This window comes from Acinonyx jubatus, chromosome D3 (genome assembly GCF_027475565.1).
Source record: "Acinonyx jubatus isolate Ajub_Pintada_27869175 chromosome D3, VMU_Ajub_asm_v1.0, whole genome shotgun sequence".
Classification (NCBI taxonomy): Eukaryota; Metazoa; Chordata; class Mammalia; order Carnivora; family Felidae; genus Acinonyx; species Acinonyx jubatus.
Window position 1 is genome coordinate 76,270,043 of NC_069392.1, and position 22,360 is coordinate 76,292,402.

Below are 22,360 nucleotides of genomic sequence, written 5' to 3' on the forward strand. Positions count from 1 at the left end.
TGCCTGTGTGTGTGTGTGTGTGTGTGTGTGTGTGCGCACGCACGTGTGTGTCTGTGTGTGTGTGTGTGTGTGTGTGTGTCTGTACTGGAGTGTGTCAGTAGAATAGTAGAATGATCTTGGACATTGTGACCAAATTGTCATGCAAAGCCATGGCTTCTGTCGAGAATTGAGTAAGAGACCTCTTATCAATTAAAAGTTGTAACGATCCTTTCAGTTTTAAGACAAATAAATTTTGGGGATCTAATGTGCAGTGTGGTGATGACAGTAAACAATACTGTATTATATACTTGAAGGTTGCTAAGAAAATAGATCTGAAATGTTCTCACCACAAAAAGGAAAGGAAATTATGTGAGAGGCTGGAAATGTTACCTAATGCTATGGTGGTATTCATTTTGCAATATAGAAATGAATCAGGTCAACACCTTGTACACCTTAAACTTATACAATGTTACATGGTGATTTTATCTCAATAAAGCTGGGGGTGGGAGAGTGTGGTCTTGAGACTGGAAGTTTATGAAGAGAATCTAGGTGAGAAGGACAGCACACTTATATATTTTAAGATCCAAAGAAATACAAAATCAATTAAGAGACAACAGCATGGTGGGCGGGGTGGGGGTGCGCGTAGGTGGCTCAGTCAGTTAAGCATCTGACTCCTGATTTTGGCTCAGGTCACGAGTTTGTGAATTCAAGCCCCACTTTTGGGCCCTGCACTGACAGTTCGGAGCCTGCTTGGGATTCTCTTTCTCTTTCTCCCTCTCTCTGCACCTTCTCTGCTCATGCTTTCTCTCAAAATAAGTAAACAAAACTTAAGAAAAAAAGAAAAGAGAGCGACAATAGGATATGAATTGTAGGAGCCCATGAGTAGAAGAGGATTGTGTCAAGGGATGAGGTCCATGTTCTAGACCATAAATAAGGCTCGGGGTGTTTCATCAGGGTGTCTGACGAAAATCCAATGAACATGTCAACCCCCAGAATGATATAGGAACACAATTCCCACATTTGTTTAGTTTGAAAAGATAGTTTCTTCTTAAAGTAGTATCTTTCAACCTCGAGAAGAATTTGAACTGGTATAGAAATGTTTAAAAGAATCAAATCTTTAGGATTAACGTTTGGGAGGAGACTCTGCATGTTTAGTATTCTATGTATGTTCATGTTTAAGAAAATATGATGTGGGGGCACCTGGGTGGCTCAATCAGTTGAGCATCTGACTTCGATTCAGGTCATGATCTCATGGTTTGTGAGTTCAAGCTCCACATGGGCTCACTGCTGTCAGTGTGGAGCCTGCTTCGGATCCTCTTCCCCGCCGCCCCCCACCCCCCACCCCTGCACCTCCCTCACTCATGTTCTCTGTCTCAAAAATTAATAAACATGAAAAAAATACGATGTGTTCTGGGGTGCCTGGCTGGCTCAGTCAGTGGAGCATGTGACTCTTGATCTCGGGGTTGTGAGTTCAAGCCCCATGTTGGGTGTAAAGTTTACTCTCAAAAAAGGAGAGGGGTGCCTGGGTGGCTCAGTCGGTTGAGCGTCCGACTTCGGCTCAGGTCATGATCTCACAGTTCCTGAATTCGAGCCCCACGCCCGACTCTGTGCTGACAGAGCTCAGAGCCTGGAGCCTGCTTCAGAGTCTGTGTCTCCCTTTGTCTCTGCCCCTTCCCTGCTCGTGCTGTCTCTCTCTCTGTCTCTCTCTCTCGAAAATAAACATTAGTAAAATAAAATAAATAAAAATAAATTAAAAAGGAGAAAAAAGAAAATATGATTTGTACTGATTTTTGACCTAGATGTTATTCTGTGTAGTTAGTGTTTAAGAAAATGAGGCTTAAATTTAAATGGAGTTACCCAGCCAGCTCCTCCCCTACTGGACCCCTCCTCAGTGTCCTGTTCAGCTGACTCTTTCCAGAACCCTTTTCTCTGTCTGTGCCCACTCCTCAAGTATATAAGTAATCTAAACAGTCCACCATTAACTTGCTCAGGATCTAGTCAAAGGGGCGCCACTCAAGCCCCCACCACATGACAATACAATGGTGGTCATTTTAAAGGTCCATCGAAGCCCCATAATTAGCAAGGAACCAGCTCCCAGCAGCCCTCTCGGCCCCTCCTCTCAAAGCCCAATTAATCAGCATTGCTCCCTCACAGAGGCAACTAATGCGAAACATCCCATTTGCTTGCTTATTTCACAAAAGCTCTTAAAGCATTTAAAATTGATCAGCTTCTGTTTCTACCAGTTGTGGCTTTTGTTAGGATGGAGATCAAGTCAGGCTTCCTGCTCAGTCTTCCACAAAAAATGGCAAAAACAAACCCAAACCCACATCTTCTTTTTACGAACAAATCACACAAGGAAAGGACGGGCGCATCGAATGTTTACACGCGCCATCAGGTGTCAGAAGTTTGGTTTGCTTTTGTTTTCCAAACTGCTAAATGCACGGAAATGATAATGCTTTCTCTTCTTTCCGATTGTTCTATAAATGTCCTGACCTCTTGTTTTACGGGCACACGGACATCACATAGGGTCTCTTAGAGTGCATGGTGCTAGTTAAAATAAAGGTACCAGTGAGTGAGGCTAGACAGTGCTTCTCAAACTCTGAGGACTGTAAGAACCCCCTGGGAATGTTAGCATGCAGAGTCTGACTCTGTTGGTCTGAAGTGGCCTGGATATTCTGCATTTCTAGGTCTCAGGAGCTGCCAGTGTTCTTTGTCCCCTCATCTCATACCCAGCAGTCAGGATGGTAGCAGTGAGATAGATTTGCCTGGAAATCGAGGGTTTAGTTTTGCTCAGGGGGCAAAACCTTTACAAGGCACGCCCTGCCAAGAAAGATAAGTTGGTTGTGTCCGTGGCATTTTCCTTTCCTAGAAAACATTGGGGGAGGAGTGCCTTTTTGTCAGATGTCATAGTAACACTGACTACTAGTCTCTCTTATATCTGAATTTCCGCCCCCCCTTTCCTTGCATCACTATCATTCGGTGTAATAACAGTGAGTCCATTGGAAATTGCCCAGCTCCCTTAAAATTCCGGACCTATGAAGGAAAGAAAGCAATTCTACTGGCCGGGGTGGGAGCCAGCGAGTTGGGGCTTAGCGGCTATTTATTTCAATAAACCCCTCTGGTAATAAAGCTTCAGGGCAGGGGGGCTGAGTTCGGAGGGGGGGGGCAGAGATGAAAGAAAGCACTGGCTGAAGAAACAATGACCAAAGTCATCCAACTGTCACTTCAGCGCTGGTGAGTTGTGGATACAGGTGCCCAGCAAGGCCTGATAGCAACATCCCTCGGGGTTGGTTGTGACCCAGGCATCAAAGAAGGCCACCTCGAAGCCCAGAGGAAAACAGCAGCCAGAGGAAAAAACAAGGGTGGGGCCCCTGTGAAGAGATTAAATGTACCCTCACTTTCATCAGGAGCTCCGATCAGCGGGGCAGATTACCGAGCCCCTGGCCAGAGCCCTGGAGGACTCAGATTAGAGACAGCACGCGTGTGCGCATGCGTGTGCACCTGCACGTGTGTCTGTGCGAAAGGATAGTGACGGGAAAGGAAGCCCCCGCCGCTCCAGATTCTCTCACAGCTGGATCAAAACAGCTCCAGAAAAGACTGTGGACAGAGCCGCCCCCGGGCACATTCTAATTTTTGTCCCCGTAAGCTATGTTGTTATCACGGTCCAGGGCTTCCTCTCTGTTCATCTGGGACAACCTTTGCCCCCCACCTTGCCCAGGCACTAATTTCCTAGTAGGATACTTTCAGTTCCAGAAAGACAATAAGATAACTGAAGGCTCGGCAAGAGGTGATTAATACCCGTGTACAAAACCACCATGCCTGCCCGCTGACCGAACTACACAGTTGGGAACAGAGAGGAGAAATCCTGAGGCTTCTAGAGGTCAGACCTCACTGGGGCCATAGGCCTTCAGAGGGCCTGCTGCCTTCCTGGAAAGGGGAAGCGCAGGAATGATTTTTAAGATCCCTGTGCTTTTGGAGCCTGTGTTGAAATAAGGAGAAGGGAAAAAGATGAAACCAGGCAAAGCAGGAGCTATTAGGGCAGCTGACTCCCAGAGGGCGGACTTTTCAGGTTCAATGGCCCTCTGCGCAGAAAGTTATGTGTCTCCAAACAGTTATGCTGTCATCACCTATCATGCTGCCCAAGGGCCTAAAATAGACACTAATGTGCAACTTTTATCCTTGTGACATGCAACCCTATCTGGAAATAGAACCAGGCCGATGGCCTGTGGTTGTGAATCCATTTAATTTAGAGCTGGGAATTAGAACAGAGAAAATTTAGACAGCAAGGAATCAAACCTTCCTTGGACACTCGAGGAAAGCTCGGCCCTGAGAAAGGAAGGTGAAGGGCAGGGGCAGGGCACAGCCACTACGCCTGGTCTGTGCCACCAGACTATCCATGTCTCCCCGGCACAAGTTAAGATGGGTTTATTTAAAATAGTCATCTGTCGAGCATCTCCTTTGTGCCAGCTGCAGCAAGGAGAGGTGGAGACACGGCAGACATGGCCTTCAGCCCGTGGAGCTGACGGTCTAGTTCCGGAGACTGATAAGCGAATACGATGTCAGGTACGGCCACCCAAGAAATTAAGCTGCTACCTCTTTGGCTATGTTACGAAGGAAGAAAGCCAGGGATGGAGATCAAGAGGGATCAAGAGGGACGACTATTTCGGGTTAGGTGCAGAGAAGGTCTCAGCGGCATTTCAGCCGGGATCTGGAGGATTGGAGAATCATCCTCGGCAGAGTCTAGGGCAAGTACAAGTAAGCACAACAACATTGAGGAAGGAGAGCTTCCTGTGATTCAAGAACCTGAGAAGACAAGATGCTCAGATGTTGGATTTCAAAGATCTGGGTCCAAACCAGTTGACTCTACCAACTGCCAGCCTTGTGCCCTACACACATTAGAGCGCTGGGATTTTGAGGTCGTAAGACTCAGTGGTTAGACATATTGTCGTCACCTTGATGGCCACTGAGATCAGAAGTCACTGATTCCACATTTCACGTGACTTCTACTTAGGATATATGTACATGTATATTTTTTAGGTTTATTCATTTATGTTGAGAGAGAGAGAGAGAGAATGTGAGCAAGTTGGGGAGGCGCAGAGAGAGAGGGAAAGAAAGAAAATCCCAGGCAGGCTCCAAATCCGCAGCACGGAGCCCGATGGGGGGCTCCAACTCACGAACCTCAGATCATGACCTGAGCCGAAGTCAGATGCTTAACCCACTGAGTCACTCAGGTGTCCCTCTACCTTGGACATTTATTGTTGTTTCCTACACTATATAGAATGTTTGCCATTTCTGAGGAATATAAAATTATCTTTTGCTCCCACGCTGACTTTCTTAACTCTAATGTTTTAGTATTGCTACCTCTGTGACCTTATGTCACAGGTTTCCCTATCGTATATCGTATCTTTATTTCATTGTTTTGTGACTTGGTAGCACTGAATGAGACACCAATGAACCGGACTCCGATTTTAATAGCACATTTTGCTCTGTACTGTAACTTCTAACTAACAAATGCTAGCATCTGTGAATTTCTTAAACTGCCACTGAGAGACTGAACAAAAACATTAAGCACATTGTAACACAAATGTTTAAAAATTCAGCATTTATGAAATGATCGCAGAGGAAACGTGTCTAAGTAAGGGCTAAATATTTAGGCTATCTATTCAGCTGTTCTTCCTCTGTTTTAAAGTGTTCAGTCAATGCAACAGAAATATCGACCCAGCTTCGAGAAAAAAAAAAAAGTACAGGTCCACAGCCCTAATTACAACATCTGTCACCTACATCCTGAGCCCTCGTGAACTGTCTCTGCCCTGAATTGTGATGATGTTGATGACGACTGATAATAACGAATATGGACCTAGGGCTTACTACGTGCCAGGTGCTGTTCTCATTGCTTTATTTACTTCCTTGACCCTCACAGCAATCCTCCGAAAGGGGATATAGTACTATGTCCCTATTTTATGGATGAGGAAGCTGAAGCCCAAGAAAGAAACTTTAGAAAGTTAGCTTCAGTCGTGACAGTATTAAAGCCTGGAAGAGCTTCACACTTCCTGTCTTAGCCATGCCTCACTGATCCAGCTGTGGAGGATTCCTGAAGTTCTCCTGAAGCATTTGTCCACAACGATTATTAGGGAACAAAGTAGACTCTTCTGACAGTTTTGACAGGGAGACGAGGAAGAGCTTATGCTATGCGCAAACAATCTAAAAATACAAATTGGATGTTGATGTTCCCTGAAATCCCTTCTTGGCCATCCCATGCCCTATAGGGCTTTTCTTGGTGTCGGTCCCACCCCCACAGCTCTCATTTCTGTCAATCGTCTGCACATTCTGAGTCCCCCTGCAAACATCTGGTCCTCACCTCAGTTGTACAAAACATTCAAGGTCTTCTCAGTCCTTGCTCCCCCCCCCCACCCCCTGCAGCCTACAAAAAAAAAAAATCCACATGCTCAGATACAACCTGCCTTTCCCCAGAACAAATTACACATCCTCAGAAAGTAATAATGGAGGTAGTAAGGCAAATTGTGTTTCTAGTAGAATTTGTTTCTATGTAGTTACGTAGCTCTTGTAATTCTCATTTTAATGACTCATCAAGTTACCTCCTGCTGATGTTCTACACTTAATAAACCATCCTTTTCCTGTTGGGTATTTTGGTAGTTTTCGGTGGGTTTTGTTGCTGTCGTTGTTTGTTTGTTTCTGTTTTGTTTTATATAATACTGCAACAAACATTTTTATTCGTTTGGGAAAAAAATAAAAGTTTAGCATTTAGTGATTACTGAAAAATTCTTCTAATGTTCTGTTATTTCTTTGTGAGTCTCATTAGCATGGCTCCAAACCGCTGATTTCATGGCCATTTATTTCTTTTTACCTTGAATTGATGTATAACATCCAGGCAGAAAAGAACGGGATACATTTTCACAAAGTGAACTTGCCTCCTCCCGCCGGCCCCCAGCACCCAGATCAAGAAATGGAATATTCTCAACACCCAGAAGCCCTCCTATGATCCTTCGGTCACTAACTCCTCTAAGGGTAACCCCTATCATGACTTCAACGTCATAGGTAGTTTTGCTGCTTTGGAGTATTTTGCCTATAGGTCAATCATTCTTGTTGCCACATAGTATTCTACTATGTGAACGGACTGCAATGTAGCTATCCATTCCACCGTTACAGGTTATTCTTTGCAAAGCTTCCAAGTTTGAGGTCACTCTAAATAGCGCTGCTCGGGGTGCCTGGGTGGCTCAGTCGGTTAAGTGGCTGACTTCGGCTCAGGTCATGATCTCACGGTCCGTGAGTTCGAGCCCCGCGTCGGGCTCTGTGCTGACAGCTCCGAGCCTGGAGCCTGTTTCAGATTCTGTGTCTCCCTCTCTCTGACCCTCCCCCATTCATGCTCTGTCTCTCTCTGTCTCAAACATAAATAAACATTAAAAAAAAATAAAAAAAATAAATAGCGCTGCTGTGAACATTCTTGTACATATATACATACATTTCTATTCCCTGTATACCTAGGAGGAAAACTGGTCCACGTCCATTTGAACTCCATTGGCATATTCTTTGAGCAATGACTATAAACGCGTTTTTGGATACGAGTTACGAAAGAGCATACAGTGAAAACTAGTTCGTCTGCCTGCCAACCACTCAATCTTGCTCTAAGAAGCACAGTTACTAGTTTCTGGTGAAGTCACTTCTTTTCTTTTTTTTTTTGGAACTGCCCCGTATAACCAATGTTACATTACAGCGTAATAACTGCCTCCTGATTGGTTGAACTGCTGTCCTGATAAATCCCAAGGTACATCACCCCCCAGTTTATATACCATGTGTTCTTTTCAAAGATTTTCTTTTTAAGTAATCTCTACACCCAACATAAGGCTCGAGCTCACAACCCCAAGATCTCTCAGTTTATACCATATTTTAAAATCTACTATCTCGGGGCGCCTGGGTGGCTCAGTCGGTTGAGCGTCCGACTTCAGCCAGGTCACGATCTCGCGGTCCGTGAGTTCGAGCCCCGCGTCGGGCCCTGGGCTGATGGCTCAGAGCCTGGAGCCTGATTCCGATTCTGTGTCTCCCTCTCTCTGCCCCTCCCCCGTTCATGCTCTGTCTCTCTCTGTCTCAAAAATAAATAAGCGTTAAAAAAAAAAAATTAAAAAAAAATAAAATAAAATCTACTGTCTCACTCATTGAATCATTCCCAAAACTCATGAGGTGGGGCAAGGTCACGACTGCCAGCCAGTTAACAGCCCAGGCCCTGGAGGAAGTCAGTCCTTTTCCAACAAAGACATTGGGTTTTAAGTGGCAAAGCTGGGAGTAAATCCAGGATTTCTGTCTCTAAAACTTGGCATTGTTCCTGCATAAAGGATCAGAGTTAATATCTGACGGCAGTGACGTACAAGCTGACAGAACCCTGCACCCAGGGCTTGTCCGTGAGCTGAGGCCCCAGGCTGAGGACGGCTGTGAGCCTGCGTCTGGGAGCAGGGAGACCCCCACGTGCACCCCCAACAGCAGGTGCAGACCCCACACTCCTTTTCCTGCTGGGATTTTATTTAGAAAGATAAATTTGGATATTTGCTCCTGCATATCTCCCGCAGGACAGCTCAAAAACAAACACACAAACAAACCTAAGCAAACCACAAGTCACCTGCTGATGCACTGGGGTCCCCGGTCCCCCGCCTGTGGGGCCTCTAGGCTCTAAGACTGAGAAAGTGATTCATTTCCTCTTTTTCTTTTAGTTTCCTTTCTCTGCCTGTCACCTCTTTCCTTTCTCTGAGGAACTCGACAAAGTGGGTCATGTTTACAATCCTTGCATTCTGGTTGGAATTCAGCCCATCATGCTGACGCTTTGAGTTTTCCCGGGGAAGAGCCCCCTGTGTGCTTGGGATGGGGAAGGCACCCACTGGGAATTGTGCTGGTGGGGGGGGGGGAGGGTTCCTGGTGGGAGGGCTGCTACTTTCTTGCCCTGCCCTCCTCATTCTGGGAAGGGTGATGGGGGGAGGCAGACGGGGAAGGAACCTTCCCCATGTGGCACCCACAGCTGCTACCTGACTTGCCTTCATTATCCCTTTTCATTCTCAGGACAAAGCCCTGGGTGGGAGGTATCATTATTAGTCTCCCTTTCCAGAATAGGAAACCTTGGCTCAGAGAAGTGAAGCAACTTGCTCAAGTACACGGAGTAAGTAAACAGTGATGCTGGAATATCAATACAATGAAATAACAAAAAAGGGTGTCAGAGAACTAAGTCCCCCACTAACCTAAGTTGTACCTAGCATCGTCCTTCTTTGGGAGTCCCATCTTCTTTCGGGTACTTCTTGTCAGCGAAAATACAGATAAACCCATTATGAGTTGAAAATATCCTAAGTCGCTGGGCTCCTGGGTGGCTCAGTAGGTTGAGCGTCCGACTTCAGCTCAGGTCACGATTTCATGGTTGGTTGAGTTCGAGCCCCGAGTCGGGCTCTGTGCTGACAGCTCAGAGCCCGGAACCCGCTTCAGATTCTGTGTCTCCCTCTCTTTGTCTGCCCCTCCCCTGCTTGCACTCTGTCTTTCTCTCTCTCAAAAATACACAAACATTAAAAAAAAAATAAAAGGAAAAAAACAAGATCCTTTCCCTGCTTAAAGCTTTTGGGGGTCTGTGTCTCCTCTCTCTCTCTCTCTCTCTCTCTCTCTCTCTGCCCTTCCCCCGTGCGCACTCTCTCTCTCTCAGATAAACATTAAAAAAAATAAAATAAAATAAGGGGCGCCTGGGTAGCTCAGTCGGTTAAGCGTCTGACTTTGGCTCAGGTCATGATCTCCAGGCCTGTGAGTTCGAGCCCCGCGTCGGGCTCTGTGCTGACAGCTCAGAGCTTGGAGGCAGTTTCAGATTCTGTGTCTCCCTCTCTCTCTGCCCCTCCCCTGCTCACACTCTGTCTCTCTCTCTCCCTCTCTCAAAATAATAAATAAGCATTTAAAAAAATTAATACAATACAATAAAATAAAATATCCTAAGTTGAAAATGCATTTACTACACTGACATCAGAGCTCGGCCGCGCCTCCCTCACCTGAACTCCGACCACTGACATGAGCCCCCCGTGGCGCAAAATCCTGTCACACAAAGCCTGTTTGAGAACCAGGTGTTGACTGTTGTGTGTGAAGAACAGGATGGCGTGTGGGCACAGGTTGTCAGTGACCCCACGATCAGAAGTGGCACAATCTACGGACCGAGCCAGCTAGGCATCCCATTAATGGGTATTTTTTAAACATTATATTTTCTAAGTGGTTGTTGCTGGACTGTAAGACTATTTTAATTTTTTTTAACGTTTATTTATTTTTGAGACAGAGAGAGACAGAGCATGAACGGGGGAGGGGCAGAGAGAGAGGGAGACACAGAATCCGAAGCAGGCTGCAGGCTCTGAGCTGTCAGCACAGAGCCGGATGCGGGGCTCGAACTCATGGACCGTGAGATCATGACCTGAGCCAAACTCGGATGCTTAACCGACTGAGCCACCCAGGCGCCCCTGTAAGACTATTTTAGAATACCGATGTGGTATCTGACTTGACATCTTTTATAATTTCTCATGGCTTTTCTTTCTCACTTTGTGTCAGAGTGCTGGGGCTGCTGATTTCACACCGGCCACCTCTCTCTCTCCCTCCTCCCTCCCTCCCTCCTCCCCTTCCTCCCTCCCTCCCTCTCCTTCTCCAGCATTGTCCACCCATCCTCTCCCCCACATGGATAGCTGGGGGTGGGGATTCCTCCCAGGCACTACCCCCTCCCTTGTCCTATCTGGGAATAAGAATAAGCAAGAATAAACTCTCACTCCATTTTTTCCCTTGAGCTCTGGCAGGTGGCTTTTTCATATTTGCTTTGACTCCAGGGACGATCAGAGATCCCCAAAAGCTTTAAGCAGAGAAGGGATCTTGTTTTGATTAAAAAGAGTTTTTTTTTTAAGTTTATTTATTTTTGAGAGAGAGGGATTGACAGAGAGAGAGAGAGAGAGTGCAAGCAGGGGAGGGGCAGAGAAGGAGAGGGAGACACAGAATCTGAAGCAGGCTCCAGGCTCTGAACTGTCAGCACAGAGCCGGATGTGGGGCTCGAACTCACAAACCAGGAGATCATGACCTGAGCCGAAGTCGACCCTTAACCGACTGAGCCACCCAGATGCCCCTTTCTTATCAACCAATAACTAGGTATAATGAACTAAGCGTAGAGTAAGAAGTTTTGGATTATCATGGCCACTGGCTTACTTCTTAGCACTGCAAATTCAGGCAAATGATAGTAATCTTCAGTTTTGGTTTTCTCCTCTGTGTGTAGAAAAGTGAAAACCTAGTCCACAAAATTGTTTTAGAGTGGAAGGTCCTTCCCAACATCCCATTAATGGCCAGGGATTTTACTCAACAAATATTTGCTGAGGTCTGCTCATGTGCCTGGTACCATAGGTCCAGGTGCTGGGACCAGGAGAGAACACGCCATATAAGGTGTGAGCTCATGTCAAGTTTGAGTTCAGAAGGGGAACCAGACAATAAACAAGTCGGACAACTAAAGAAAATAGATCTCACGGTAGAGAGTCATATGGAGGGTAGGGGTGGGCAATTTTAGACAGGATTGTCCGCGGCGGGGGGGCTTGCCAAGAGAGTAGCATTTGTTCTGAGACCTGAATGGCCGGAATTATCTATCTAGTTATGGAAAAATCAGGAGAAAGCATTCTAGGCAGAGTCCAGGGCGAGGGTAAAGGCTCAGAAGCAGGAAGGGATTCGGTGAGTTAGAAGAAGGCTCAACGAGGTGGGTATCAGTGAGACGCATTGGCAGCCCCCTACATGTTATTCCCAAGGCTCACAAGTCCACTAGGTCAGGGACACAGAGTCCCCCCTGGGGTGCTGTTGGCAGATGGAATTAGGCATGGCTGAGGGTAAGCAAGAATTCCGCCTCCATTTCCACGTCAGTGTGCCGGAGTTGACGTTGTACCTTCTACTAAAGGCAGCAACTATCCCTACAGCCGGCTAAGAATTCTGCTCAAAGTTGTAACACTCAAAGCTTCTGGACACTCCGAACATCTTCTAATTTCTAGTTCCCCTCTCGTTTATCAATCGTGTCATGTTTTGCCCCTTCTGCCTCTTGTCGATCATGAGTACCAAGAATTTCAGCCCTGCCTCTTCCTATTCCACTGGGCAAATGCTATGGGTCAGATTGTGAATGTGTTATCACTGTTTTTATCCTTTTTTCCTAAGACTGTTTATCCTGGAGGTCCAGGCTTCTTTTGTCTCCTGAGGATAATTAACAAGTCTTTTTTTTTTTTTTTTTTGCCCCTTTCCCTACTTGTTTTTTTCTTTATCAAGTTTATTTATCGAGAGAGAGAGAGAGAGAGAGAGAGAGAGACAGAAAGAGAGAGAAAGAGCAGGGAGGGGCAGAGAAAGAAGGAGAGAATTCTAAGCAGACTCTGCAGGTCAGCACAGAGTCCAGCTCGGGGCTCGAACCCACCACCTGTGAGATCATGATCGGAGCCAAAACCAAGAGTCGGCCATTTAACTGAGCCAACCAGGCGCCCCCCCTACATAATTTTTTTTAATTGCAAAATATAACGCTTATCCAATAAAAGCAATGTACAAATTATTTTCACTTAACTATCTTGTAAAAATATTTCCATGTGTCATAATTTCATAACAAATGAGATTCCATTTTTAATTATTTGCTAATTCATATATATTTTATTTCTTTAACTAGACTCTACACTATTTGAGGTCAGGTATCATCTTTTTAAATTAATTAACTTATTTTTGAGAGAGAGAGAGAGAGGCAGAGCACATGAGCAGGGGAGGGGCAGAGAGAGAGAGAGGAGAAAGAGAGAATCCCAAGCAGGCTCTGTACTGACTGCCACTGTGGAACCTGGTGTGGGGCTTGAACTCACGAACCGAGAGACCATGAGTCAGAAGCTTAACTGACTGAGCCACCCAGGCACCCCGGGTATCATTTCTTAAGTGGTTTTTCATCCTCTCCATTAGTGTAGAAGCTTGTGAAAATGAGGATTTTCAGGCCAGGGCCCCATGGATTGTGAAGCACGCTAATAATGTGAGATCAGGTCTGCATTTTAAATTGATCCTGAGGTTGTAGTTACACAGATTACACTTAAACAATCATCGTTTTCTACTCACACAAGACTGAATCGCCTTGCTAGCAGTTATTCAATAACCACCTAAAAATCATTTTATCATCAGACGCTCTGGATTCTGATAAACACAGCATTTCCTAATCGTGTCTTGATTAAATCCTCTCAGTCAGTTGAACTTACCAGTTGTTGAAAATCAACAGCTCAGCTAAAATGCTCCGCGATACCGACTGATTTCCACTGTTCAACTGATACTTGTTGAGCCATAACACTGCCTATTTCTCTTCTGGAATCTTCACAGATGAATAAAGCACAAACATGCTTGATGATCGTTATTTGTGATTATCCAGCAAGAAAACAGAAAAAAATATATTAATTGGGGGAGGGGGGGAGAGCACGCATCACCATGTGCGCAAATGGGGGAGCAGCAGAGGGAGAGAGAATCCCAAGCAGGCTCCACGCTCAGCACGGGGAAAGAGGGCTCGATCCCACGACCGTGGGGTCATGACCTGAGCTGAAATCAAGAGTCAGACGCTCAATGGACTGCGCCACCCCGGTCCCCCAAACATAACATTTGTAAACCAGAGAGAAGAAAATGAAGCATAGAAACTTTGGGGGATTAAACAAATTTAAAATGCGGTCCAAATTTTACAATGTGCTTATACGTTGCACTAACGAAAATTAAATTTGCTTTCAAGCTCCACCCAAGAATTTATCAAAAACTCATTTGGCCTTGTGAGTGAGAAGCCTGGGGGTGGGACGAAGGGAAGGCATCATACCACAGTCTCCAACTAAGATGTGCATGGCTTCTGTGGCTGACAGGTGTTCTAAACCTGTTCCCTTAGAAGCCATCTCATTTCTTATCTTAACCACACTACTCTGGAGCTTTATTTCTGGCCGCTTGAACCCACTGTCAAGTTTACTAAGGGCCTTTTGGTTTACAAATTGTGCAAATTGCAAATAGGATGAAAGAAAATGTATATACAGAAATTTTTAAAAGGCCCTTGATAAGGGAGATGTGATGGCTTGAGCTGCGTCCCTCAAAAAGATATGCTGAAGTATATGGCCCCCCCATCTCATCATCCCCTACCTCCCTCTATGAACGTAAACTTATTGGAAAACACGGTCTTTGCCGATGGAGTCTCATTAAAATGAGATCCTATTGGAGCAGGGAGGACCCTCAAACAATGACTGATGTCTTCGGAAGAAATTTGGAAAGAAGGCCATGCGAAGACTGAGGCGGAGATTGGAGCGATGTATCTACAAGTAAAGGAAGGTCATTACTGCAGGCGACCACGGGAAGCTGAAAAGACAAGGGAGATTTCCTCCCATTGAGACCCCAGAGAGAGCACAGCCCTGCCCATACCAAACCTTGATGTCAGCCTCCAGAATTGTGCGGGGATGAACTATTTTTTTTAGATTTTATTTTATTTGTTTAAAGTAATCTCTATGCTCTGTTCTCAAGACGGTGCTTGGACTCGCGACTCTGAGACCAAGAGCTGCCCGCTCCACTGACAGAGCCCTCCGGGTGCCCACGCTCCCATTGTTTTAAACCCCTCAGTTTGTGGTACTTTGTCGTGGCAGCCTTAGGACCCTAATATAGGAGAAAATTATAATCGTGCTGAAAAATATCAAGTCTTGCTCCAATAGAATGTGGTCCTATCCTAATCAGGAAATGTGGGAATTTTATTTTTGTATTTTTTTTATTGGCGGGAGGTTGGCGGGTGGAGAAGGGCAGAGGGAGGGAGAGAATCCTAAGCCGGCTCCACGCTCAGCACAGAGCCCAGCATGGGGCTCGATCCCACGACGCTGGGATCATGGTCTGGGCCGAAATCAAGAGTCAGACACTCAACGGACTGAGCCACCCGGGCGCCCCATGGAAATGTGGGGATTTTGATGAGACAGGGGTTAATACTGTGACTGTCCTTGTGGACACTACCATCTTGGAGGAGGATGACCACAGCACATATCTTCATGAGTCACAGCGTCACCCCTCTTAGCTCAGCTCATCTAGTAATAGTGCAGCCAGAGTGAACTGTCTAGAGTCTGATCCTATCACCCACGTGCCTAAAACCTTCAGTGGTTCCCCCGTGGCCCCCCCCCCCAAGTAATACACAGACTCCTGAGGTGGCTTCCGTCTCCACTCGCCTCTCACCCCTTCCTCCTCACACTGCCCTGCAGTCTTTGCCCAGAACATACTTCTTTTCTTTGGCCTCATTGCTTAGCCGATCCCATTTATGCCTCAGTCCCTTTCTACGCAGATGTCCTTTCCTGCCCCATGGCCCTCCGGGGCCGTCCCATAGTCCCCCATAATTTCCGTGGGACAGCCTTGACGCACATCTCGTTGTACCCGCGTGTGTTCTTACCTGTATCACCCTCTAGCCTTTGCTACTCAAAGCGAGGCCCGGGGGACAGGCACTAGGGCATCACCAGAGTTTGTGGAGCTCAGGTAGATTTTCACCATCAGATGTGCATTTTCACCAGAGACTTGGGTGGTTCTCATGCACATTGGCTTTGTGAGGTGTTGGTCTCTTCAGCATAACCTCCACGGGGGTAGGGAGCACTGTCTCCCAGAGCCCAGCACAGTGGCTGTTTAAAGAGAGATGTAACTGATGAATGCATCGGGCCCATTTCCTGTTAACAAGCGTGCCTCGCAGGAAAAAAACAATGACCAAACTAGAAAAAAGCAAGTCTCCTTTTATCGGAATACAGAGACTCAGGTCCTTAGCCTGTCTGTATTTGTCACAGCTCTCTTGAAATTCCCCCTTACATCTGTCATATTCTTTGTTTTCCTGTCAAATCCTATTTTCTGCACAAAACACGCGAATGACTGTTCTATTACTAATCATGTTTTCTGTTCTGTTTTGTGTTTTTTCTTTTTCTTTTTTTTTTTTTTAGTAATTAAAAAAAAAAAAAAACGCTCTCATGACAACACAGGCATAGCCAGGTTTACACTGTTATTTTTGAACTTGGTCCATGAAAACTGATACCTGGTAATAGCTTTAAAAATGGTCCTCACCGTTCTTTTTTCCTTCTTCTCCCTCTCCCCTCCCTACCCCAGCCCCTCCCCTCTCCGCCTTTTCTCCCATTCAACAGATAACTGGGTATTCTAATGCTTCCTGATAAGTCTTTGTGATGTCAGTCCCGGGGGTCAAAATACGCTGATATGTTTCTATTTCTCACAAGCTCTCAGTAAATGATACGTCACTTTTCCAGAGAAGTATACAGGTAAGAGAGCCTTTCCACACTCAGCTTCTAATTCCCTTAATAGAATGTTAAATCTGACAGTTTATGAACCATCTCAAATTCAGAATCTTTTTTTAATGATTATTTATTTTTGAGAGAGAGAGAGAGCGCGAGCGAGCAGGGAAGGGGCAGAGACAGAGGTAGACAGAGGATCTGAAGTGGGCTCTATGTTGACAGCAGAGAGCCAGATGAGGGACTTGAACCCACTAACCCTGAGATCATGATCTGAGCCAAAGTCAGACGCTTGACCAACTGATCCACACACGCGCCCTCAAATCCAGAATCTTGAAAATCCTCCATAAATTGCTGACTTGACCCATCTCTGAAGCCTATCTCCTCTTAGCTTCTCTCCTCCCTTCCCCTCCCAGCAAGCTGAATTTGCAATTCGCTAAAAGGCACCACTTGCCTAAGGTTTGTACCTAGTAGGGGTCACGTGGCCAACAACCTTTTGTAATGATAATGTTCCAGGATGAGATTGGCACCCTCTCTGTAGGTAAACAACCGTAGGACTGGCTTTTCTTTCGTTGAATGTATTCCCTGCATTTCAGGGTGCACGATGTGGCCAGAAGTTTCCTAATTCATCCAGTCAGAAAGTTAATGGTGTTCCTTAAGTATTCAGACAGTCAAAATGAGCCCTGCAAGAGTCCCCGTGGCTTTGGGCTGTGACAAAAGATTTGGAGGCCGCATCTCTGCGGCGCTTCCCAGGTCGGGGGATAACTCCTCAGTGCGGCCCCCTCTTAACCCTCTGAGTGTTTACCACACTCAAAACTACGTTGTTTAAACTCAGGAGGAGTCTGGTTCCACGATGATAGCCTTGTCTATACTTCTGTAGGACCAAGCCATGAATAACTAAATACTTGCAGCTTTGCGTTGATCGGGTGATCTCAGGTAAATAAACAAGCTCAAACGCCTACTGGGGCCACATAATGTAAATGGCAAACGCAACAGGCGGGTGTGTGGCGGATGGGAGCTCCCGCCCCCGGTCCAAGCGGAGAGGGTCCCAGCCAGCTCTGCTCTGCTCGGAAAGGGAGCCCGGGTTGTCCGAGCTTCGCCTTTTACAAAGGACGCCAGAGATCGGGGATTTTAATGTAATCTCTCAATTTTTAAATTTTGGTAACCACTTCAAATCTTCAGAAGGCATTTTGCAAGTCAATACCCTGAACCAAAAGCAAACACTCCTGGGAGCCAGACAGCCCTAAGTGGCCAATTTGTAACCTCGCCACTGAACAGTGCAGATAATTAAGACCATTCACTTTCAAAACAATAACAACAACAACAACAACCACAACCACCCAAAACCCCCCTCCCGTTCTGGGAAGGCCACTGTGGGTACGAACTCCTGCTCCGTAGGGCCCGGCCCAGGTTCAGATCCTGGCACGACTCTCGGCCAATGTTTTCACACCTGTAAAGCGGCTTTTATGGTTAAGAATGACAGTTTCGTAGGGTTGTTCCGGGGACAGAATGAGAAATGGTCTACCGAAGCCCTTATCGTGAATTGGCCCCCAGTACCCTCTCTCCACCCCAAATTACCACTTCTCTTGATAAGAATGGAGTTACTCCTGGCCCGGGCAAGCACCGTGCAAATAACTTCCTATTCCCCAGATACCTCGTTCCCCCGTCCACAAGGGCACTTGACGGTCTACTCTCCTTGTGTTTCTACGCAGCATCCAGATGGGAGAAACATGGACCTATCCGGGGGCAATGTGCTCCACACAGACTTGATCCGGGCCGAGAGCTCGTCTCTTTGTCGCCCTACATCGCATCCACACACACCAGCACCCCCACTCAAACCAAAACAGCGTTGGCTTGCTGGCTCCGGGGTTTCAAGCTGGTACTTTCTCGCACGCCTCTGGCATCCTCTCCCCTGCTATGAAAGTTGTCTCCCTTCCCCTGCCCCGCAACTACCCCCGCCCACCAGTTCCAGCTTTCCTCCCCCCCCCCCCCCCGCAAACCCCCGCACTCCTTCCAGGGTTGGCCCGGAGTCTGTTAACTGCGGGTTTACGGGAAGCGCCGAGCGCCCGGCCTCCCCACCCCCAGCCTTCCCGCCACGAGAACTTTCCCCTCTCGCGACTCCCGGACTCCCGCCACGACCGCGACCTCGGGCGGGCGCAGCCTCTCGGCCCCGAACCCCCGGCCCCCGGCCCCCGTCCGCGACCGGAGCGATCCGGGGGCGGGGCAGGGTCTCCGCGCCGGGAGCGCTGAGCCCCCCGCCGCGGACCGGCGCCGCCGCGGACCGCGAGCGAGTCCGGGCAGGTCCTCCCCACGCGGCTGCCCTCGGGGGGGTGGGGGGGGCGGGGACAGGGGCGGGCGCAGAGTCAAGTTTCGCTACGTCACCGTCCCCGGGAAGTCCCCATAAGAGGAGAGCGCGGGAGCCGGCCGGCGCTCAGACCTGAGAGGTGCGCGCGCGCGCCTGTCGTCGCTGGTAGAGTTGGGTCCCGCCGCCCCGGTCCGGCCTGTCCCCCGCGCGCGTGCAGCTCGCGCGTGCCGCCGCCCCGAGGTGTTCGGGGTAGGGGACCGAGAACCCCGGGCTCCTGCGGCACGGTGGCCGGCGGCCGCTGGCGGAGATGCCTGGGAAGAGGACGCGTAAGAGCGCGCAGCCGAGCCCCGCGCGGGCCCCGGCAGGTAGGGAGCAGCTGGGTCCCGCTGAGAACCCGGCCGGGGCCGGGGCGGGGGCCGGGGCCGGGGTCTCGGTCGCGGCGGGCTCAGTCGGTCGGCACGCGGCCTCCGGGTCGGGCAGGTCTGCGCCCCTGCATGTGCTTTGGGGGCGCCTCCAGGAAGCCCTGCGGGGTTTCCCCCGGGACCGTAGAGACGGCGCGGGAGGAAACCCGATTTGGGATGCAGATGGCGGTTTGGGCGGAGGAAGAAAGCCTCTTCTTCGCTTGCTTCGCTTGCTTCGCATCCCCAGTTGCTCAGCCCTGGGGCCGCGGGGAGGAAAAGTGCAAGTGCGGGCGACCGTCACGAGGAGAAAGTCATTGTCGCGGCAGGTGGGGGCGGGAGAGAGGCTCGGGGAGCCTGCAGCGCTTCCTGAGACTAGCCCTCTTCCTCCTGAGGCGAGGACCGTGGAGGGCCCCACTCTGAGTGTGGCCACTCTCGGGCCCCCCAACGCAAAAAAGCAGTACTTGGCTGGGTACCTTCACGCTTCCCACAAAGGACTGATGGAGCGCTACAGAGGCCCTGCGAGGACCGCTGCGGCCAGGAGCCTAGAAAGTTTTGCTGCTTTGTTAAAAGTGCAACATGTTAACAATCGTTATTATTGCGGGGATGGGATAGGAAAAGAACAGGAGTTGGTCTGCCGTGGTTTTTAATCCATCCACTTTCCCCTCCTCCCCACATATAGCCCCATCAAATAACTTTTCGGAACCCCCCCCTCCCCCCTCCCCTTCTAAATCTTACCAAACAAGGCAGTCATCCGCCAAGGGGCTGTAGCGAAGAAGGCAGAAAGGCTCTGGGCTCGAAATCCGTCCTACTGCTCTTGCATCAGACGATAATGGCCCCCTTTTAAAGTTGGTTTCGCTTTATAGAGCCCCTGAGGCGTGCAAAGGAAGCGGTGATTGACGAGACGGCCAAGGCTAACTCGGTACCTTGTTGCTGTCTCCCGGGTCTTGCTTGGGAGGGAGAAAGCTTGGCCTACCCTTTGGGAAGTCCAAGAATTCTCCTGTTTTGGGAAGGCCTAACCTGAGAATGACCTGCCTGCCATTTAACTTCGTTCCCAGTAATAAGGGCCCTCTTAAACTTAATTAGATAGTAATACATTGTTTAATTGAGATATAAGTGACCTGTGACATTGTATTAGCTTTGATGTGGTATATGCATATATCAGATGATGATTTGACATATGTATACATTGTGAAATGATTCCCATAATAGGTTTAGTGAAGATCGCCACTCCACCTAGTTACAATTTTTTTTGTTACTACATTTGTAGAAGTGTAATTAACAAAGATTTAGGAAACCACTAGCAGCTATTTTCTGCCCCCTTTTGTGGTGAAAGGGATCATTTTTTTTAAACTCTCTTAGTAATCCTTTTTCTTCAATTAATATTCGTTTAATTATAATATCTCACGTTTCAAACGTAGTACACATGTGAGTTAAACGTTGTATTTTCTGCTTCGCTCATAAAGGCAACAGATTGGTACAAATTTGGTTTGTCAAAAGCACACTTTACACCAATTTATGTATTGGTGTTATCGTATGTTAGCCAATTTGACGATAAATTATATTAAAAAAAATAAAAGATTATTGGCCCCCAAAGAAAAAAAAAGTATAGGAAGATTGTATGAAAAAAAATTGGTTTGTAGGAAGAATTTGACTTACGGTAGAATATAAATTTCTAAGTTATTTTAGAGAATGTGGGCTTAATTTGGATACAAGATTTTATGAGACTTACTAGATTTCAAAGAGTTTTTTTTAAATGGGGATAAGAACACATTTGGATTTGCCTATTAATGAAGGCATAATATGAGCTGTGAATTACTGCCATTTATAAAATAAATGCTACTTGAAAACAACATAAAAAAGTTTAGAATTCCGACTTCTGTTCCCCCAACCAGCCTTAAATGAGAGAGAAAAGGATGACATCATCTGAGGCTGGCAAAGACTCACTAAACTGCGGTGTGTGACATAAATGTCCCTATTGAAAGAAAGATGACAATTTACCTCATCCGGTATGCGTTAAAAAAAAAAAAAGACTTCAAAGTAAAAGTCTTCATTCTTACTGTAACTGTTGTTTTTTTCTTTATGAGTCACACCGTGTTAACATATGTCGTGTGTGTTCTAAGTAACCTTTCTCACGTTCAGAAAATGGGTGTGCTTAGAGCTAAAGTTGACATAAACGCTTCAATGGATGCACACTCAGCTTGCCCCTCGGATGGGGCTCTTGCCGGTTACAGTTTGTCATGTCAGCATGATTTTGATGGTTTGCTTTCCTTTTCAGAGCCCGAAGTGGAATGTGCCATGCAGCTCCGGAGATTTGGAGACAAACTGAATTTCCGACAGAAGCTTATGAATCTGATATCCAAACTCTTCCGCTCGGGAACCTGACTGCTTTGGGAGCTTTCGAATGAGGAGATGGCTTTGAGACGGAAGGTTCCCCAGTGGATGCAAATTTCATCAGTTAGAAGAGACTGCCTTGTAATGGAGGTTGTGAGGGAGATCTCACTTGCTTTGGATGCCCTTGGAAACCAGGATGGGATACATCCAAGAGGATTTCTGTCGGGGATTTCCCAGAAGTCATTTTTCTGGGGCTCGGGAGAACGTTATAAGACCACTTTGTTTATTTGTAAAGCAAGAATGGAGGAACTGTGCAACATAAGGAATGAATTACTTATACCTTGAGTTTTTACTTCGAAAATTATTCTGGTATGTGTGCTGAAGGTTGCTGCCCAGGGGTGCTGGCAAACGGATAACGGTGGGCAGGGGCAAGAAAGAGCGAATGTTCAGTGTTGGTTTTCACTTTTGGAAGACAGAAAAGTGCTGTATAGTCTTCGGTTTATATATTACCTTGTTAAAAGTAAAGATTTCATTCTGGAAACACAATGTCATGGTGAATGTTGATCCCGTAGGTCACTACAAAATATAGGGTAATTTGAAAGCTTTTTCCTTTTGACTCAAAATGTATTGCTTCTGTTCGGATGACCCTTCATTGAATTATGTTCCTCTGAATCTTCGCTGGAAAGTCTGTACTTGGGAAGAAATGTGATAGAGATGTTATATGGTGCCAGTAAGATTCTTACCGGTTAGAATGTTACAACATAAAGAACGTGGGAATTTGCATACTGAGAAATAATGGGGGAAAAAAGCGATTTAGGCTTTCTACTGCTGTAATTAAAACTTAGTGAAACAAAAATTCTCAAGTAACTTGATAGGAAAATGAATGTATTTCTAAAGAAGTTTTGAAAACCTGTAAGTTGCCTTTTCTCATACTAGTCAGTGTACCTCTTGCAAGAAGTGGTCCTTTAAAAGAAATTAAGCATGTTTTACATAGGATATACTTTTTTAAAAAAAGAATGGATTGCTCATCCAGAATGGAAATCTCATCTATATGTGTAATTTGCATTATAATAATATGTAGGTTC

The 22,360-nt window shown here is 46.9% G+C and overlaps 1 protein-coding gene and 1 long non-coding RNA gene across 2 annotated transcripts; one reads left to right on the forward strand and one right to left on the reverse strand.

Moving 5' to 3' along the window:
• Nucleotides 1-13,260: 13,260 nt before the first annotated feature.
• On the reverse strand, nucleotides 13,261-19,793 carry LOC113602286 (uncharacterized). Its single transcript, XR_008291506.1, has 3 exons — nucleotides 19,680-19,793; nucleotides 15,407-15,629; nucleotides 13,261-13,361 (listed from the first exon to the last, which is right to left on the reverse strand). It is a non-coding gene; the product is annotated as an uncharacterized LOC113602286 (long non-coding RNA).
• Nucleotides 18,650-21,882, forward strand: PMAIP1 (phorbol-12-myristate-13-acetate-induced protein 1). Its single transcript, XM_027069089.2, has 2 exons — nucleotides 18,650-18,908; nucleotides 21,220-21,882. Exons 1-2 carry the CDS (start codon nucleotides 18,851-18,853, stop codon nucleotides 21,324-21,326), a joined length of 165 nt encoding a protein of 54 aa, XP_026924890.1. The 5' UTR covers nucleotides 18,650-18,850; the 3' UTR covers nucleotides 21,327-21,882.
• Nucleotides 21,883-22,360: the final 478 nt, after the last annotated feature.

Excerpts from the sequence above, each read along its gene's own strand:
- PMAIP1 (XM_027069089.2), top strand. The coding sequence starts at position 18,851 with ATGCCTGGGAAGAGGACGCGTAAGAGCGCGCAGCCGAGCCCCGCGCGG. Across the intron at positions 18,909-21,219 it reads CCCCGCGCGGGCCCCGGCAG|AGCCCGAAGTGGAATGTGCC; the intron begins GTAGGGAGCAGC and ends TTTCCTTTTCAG.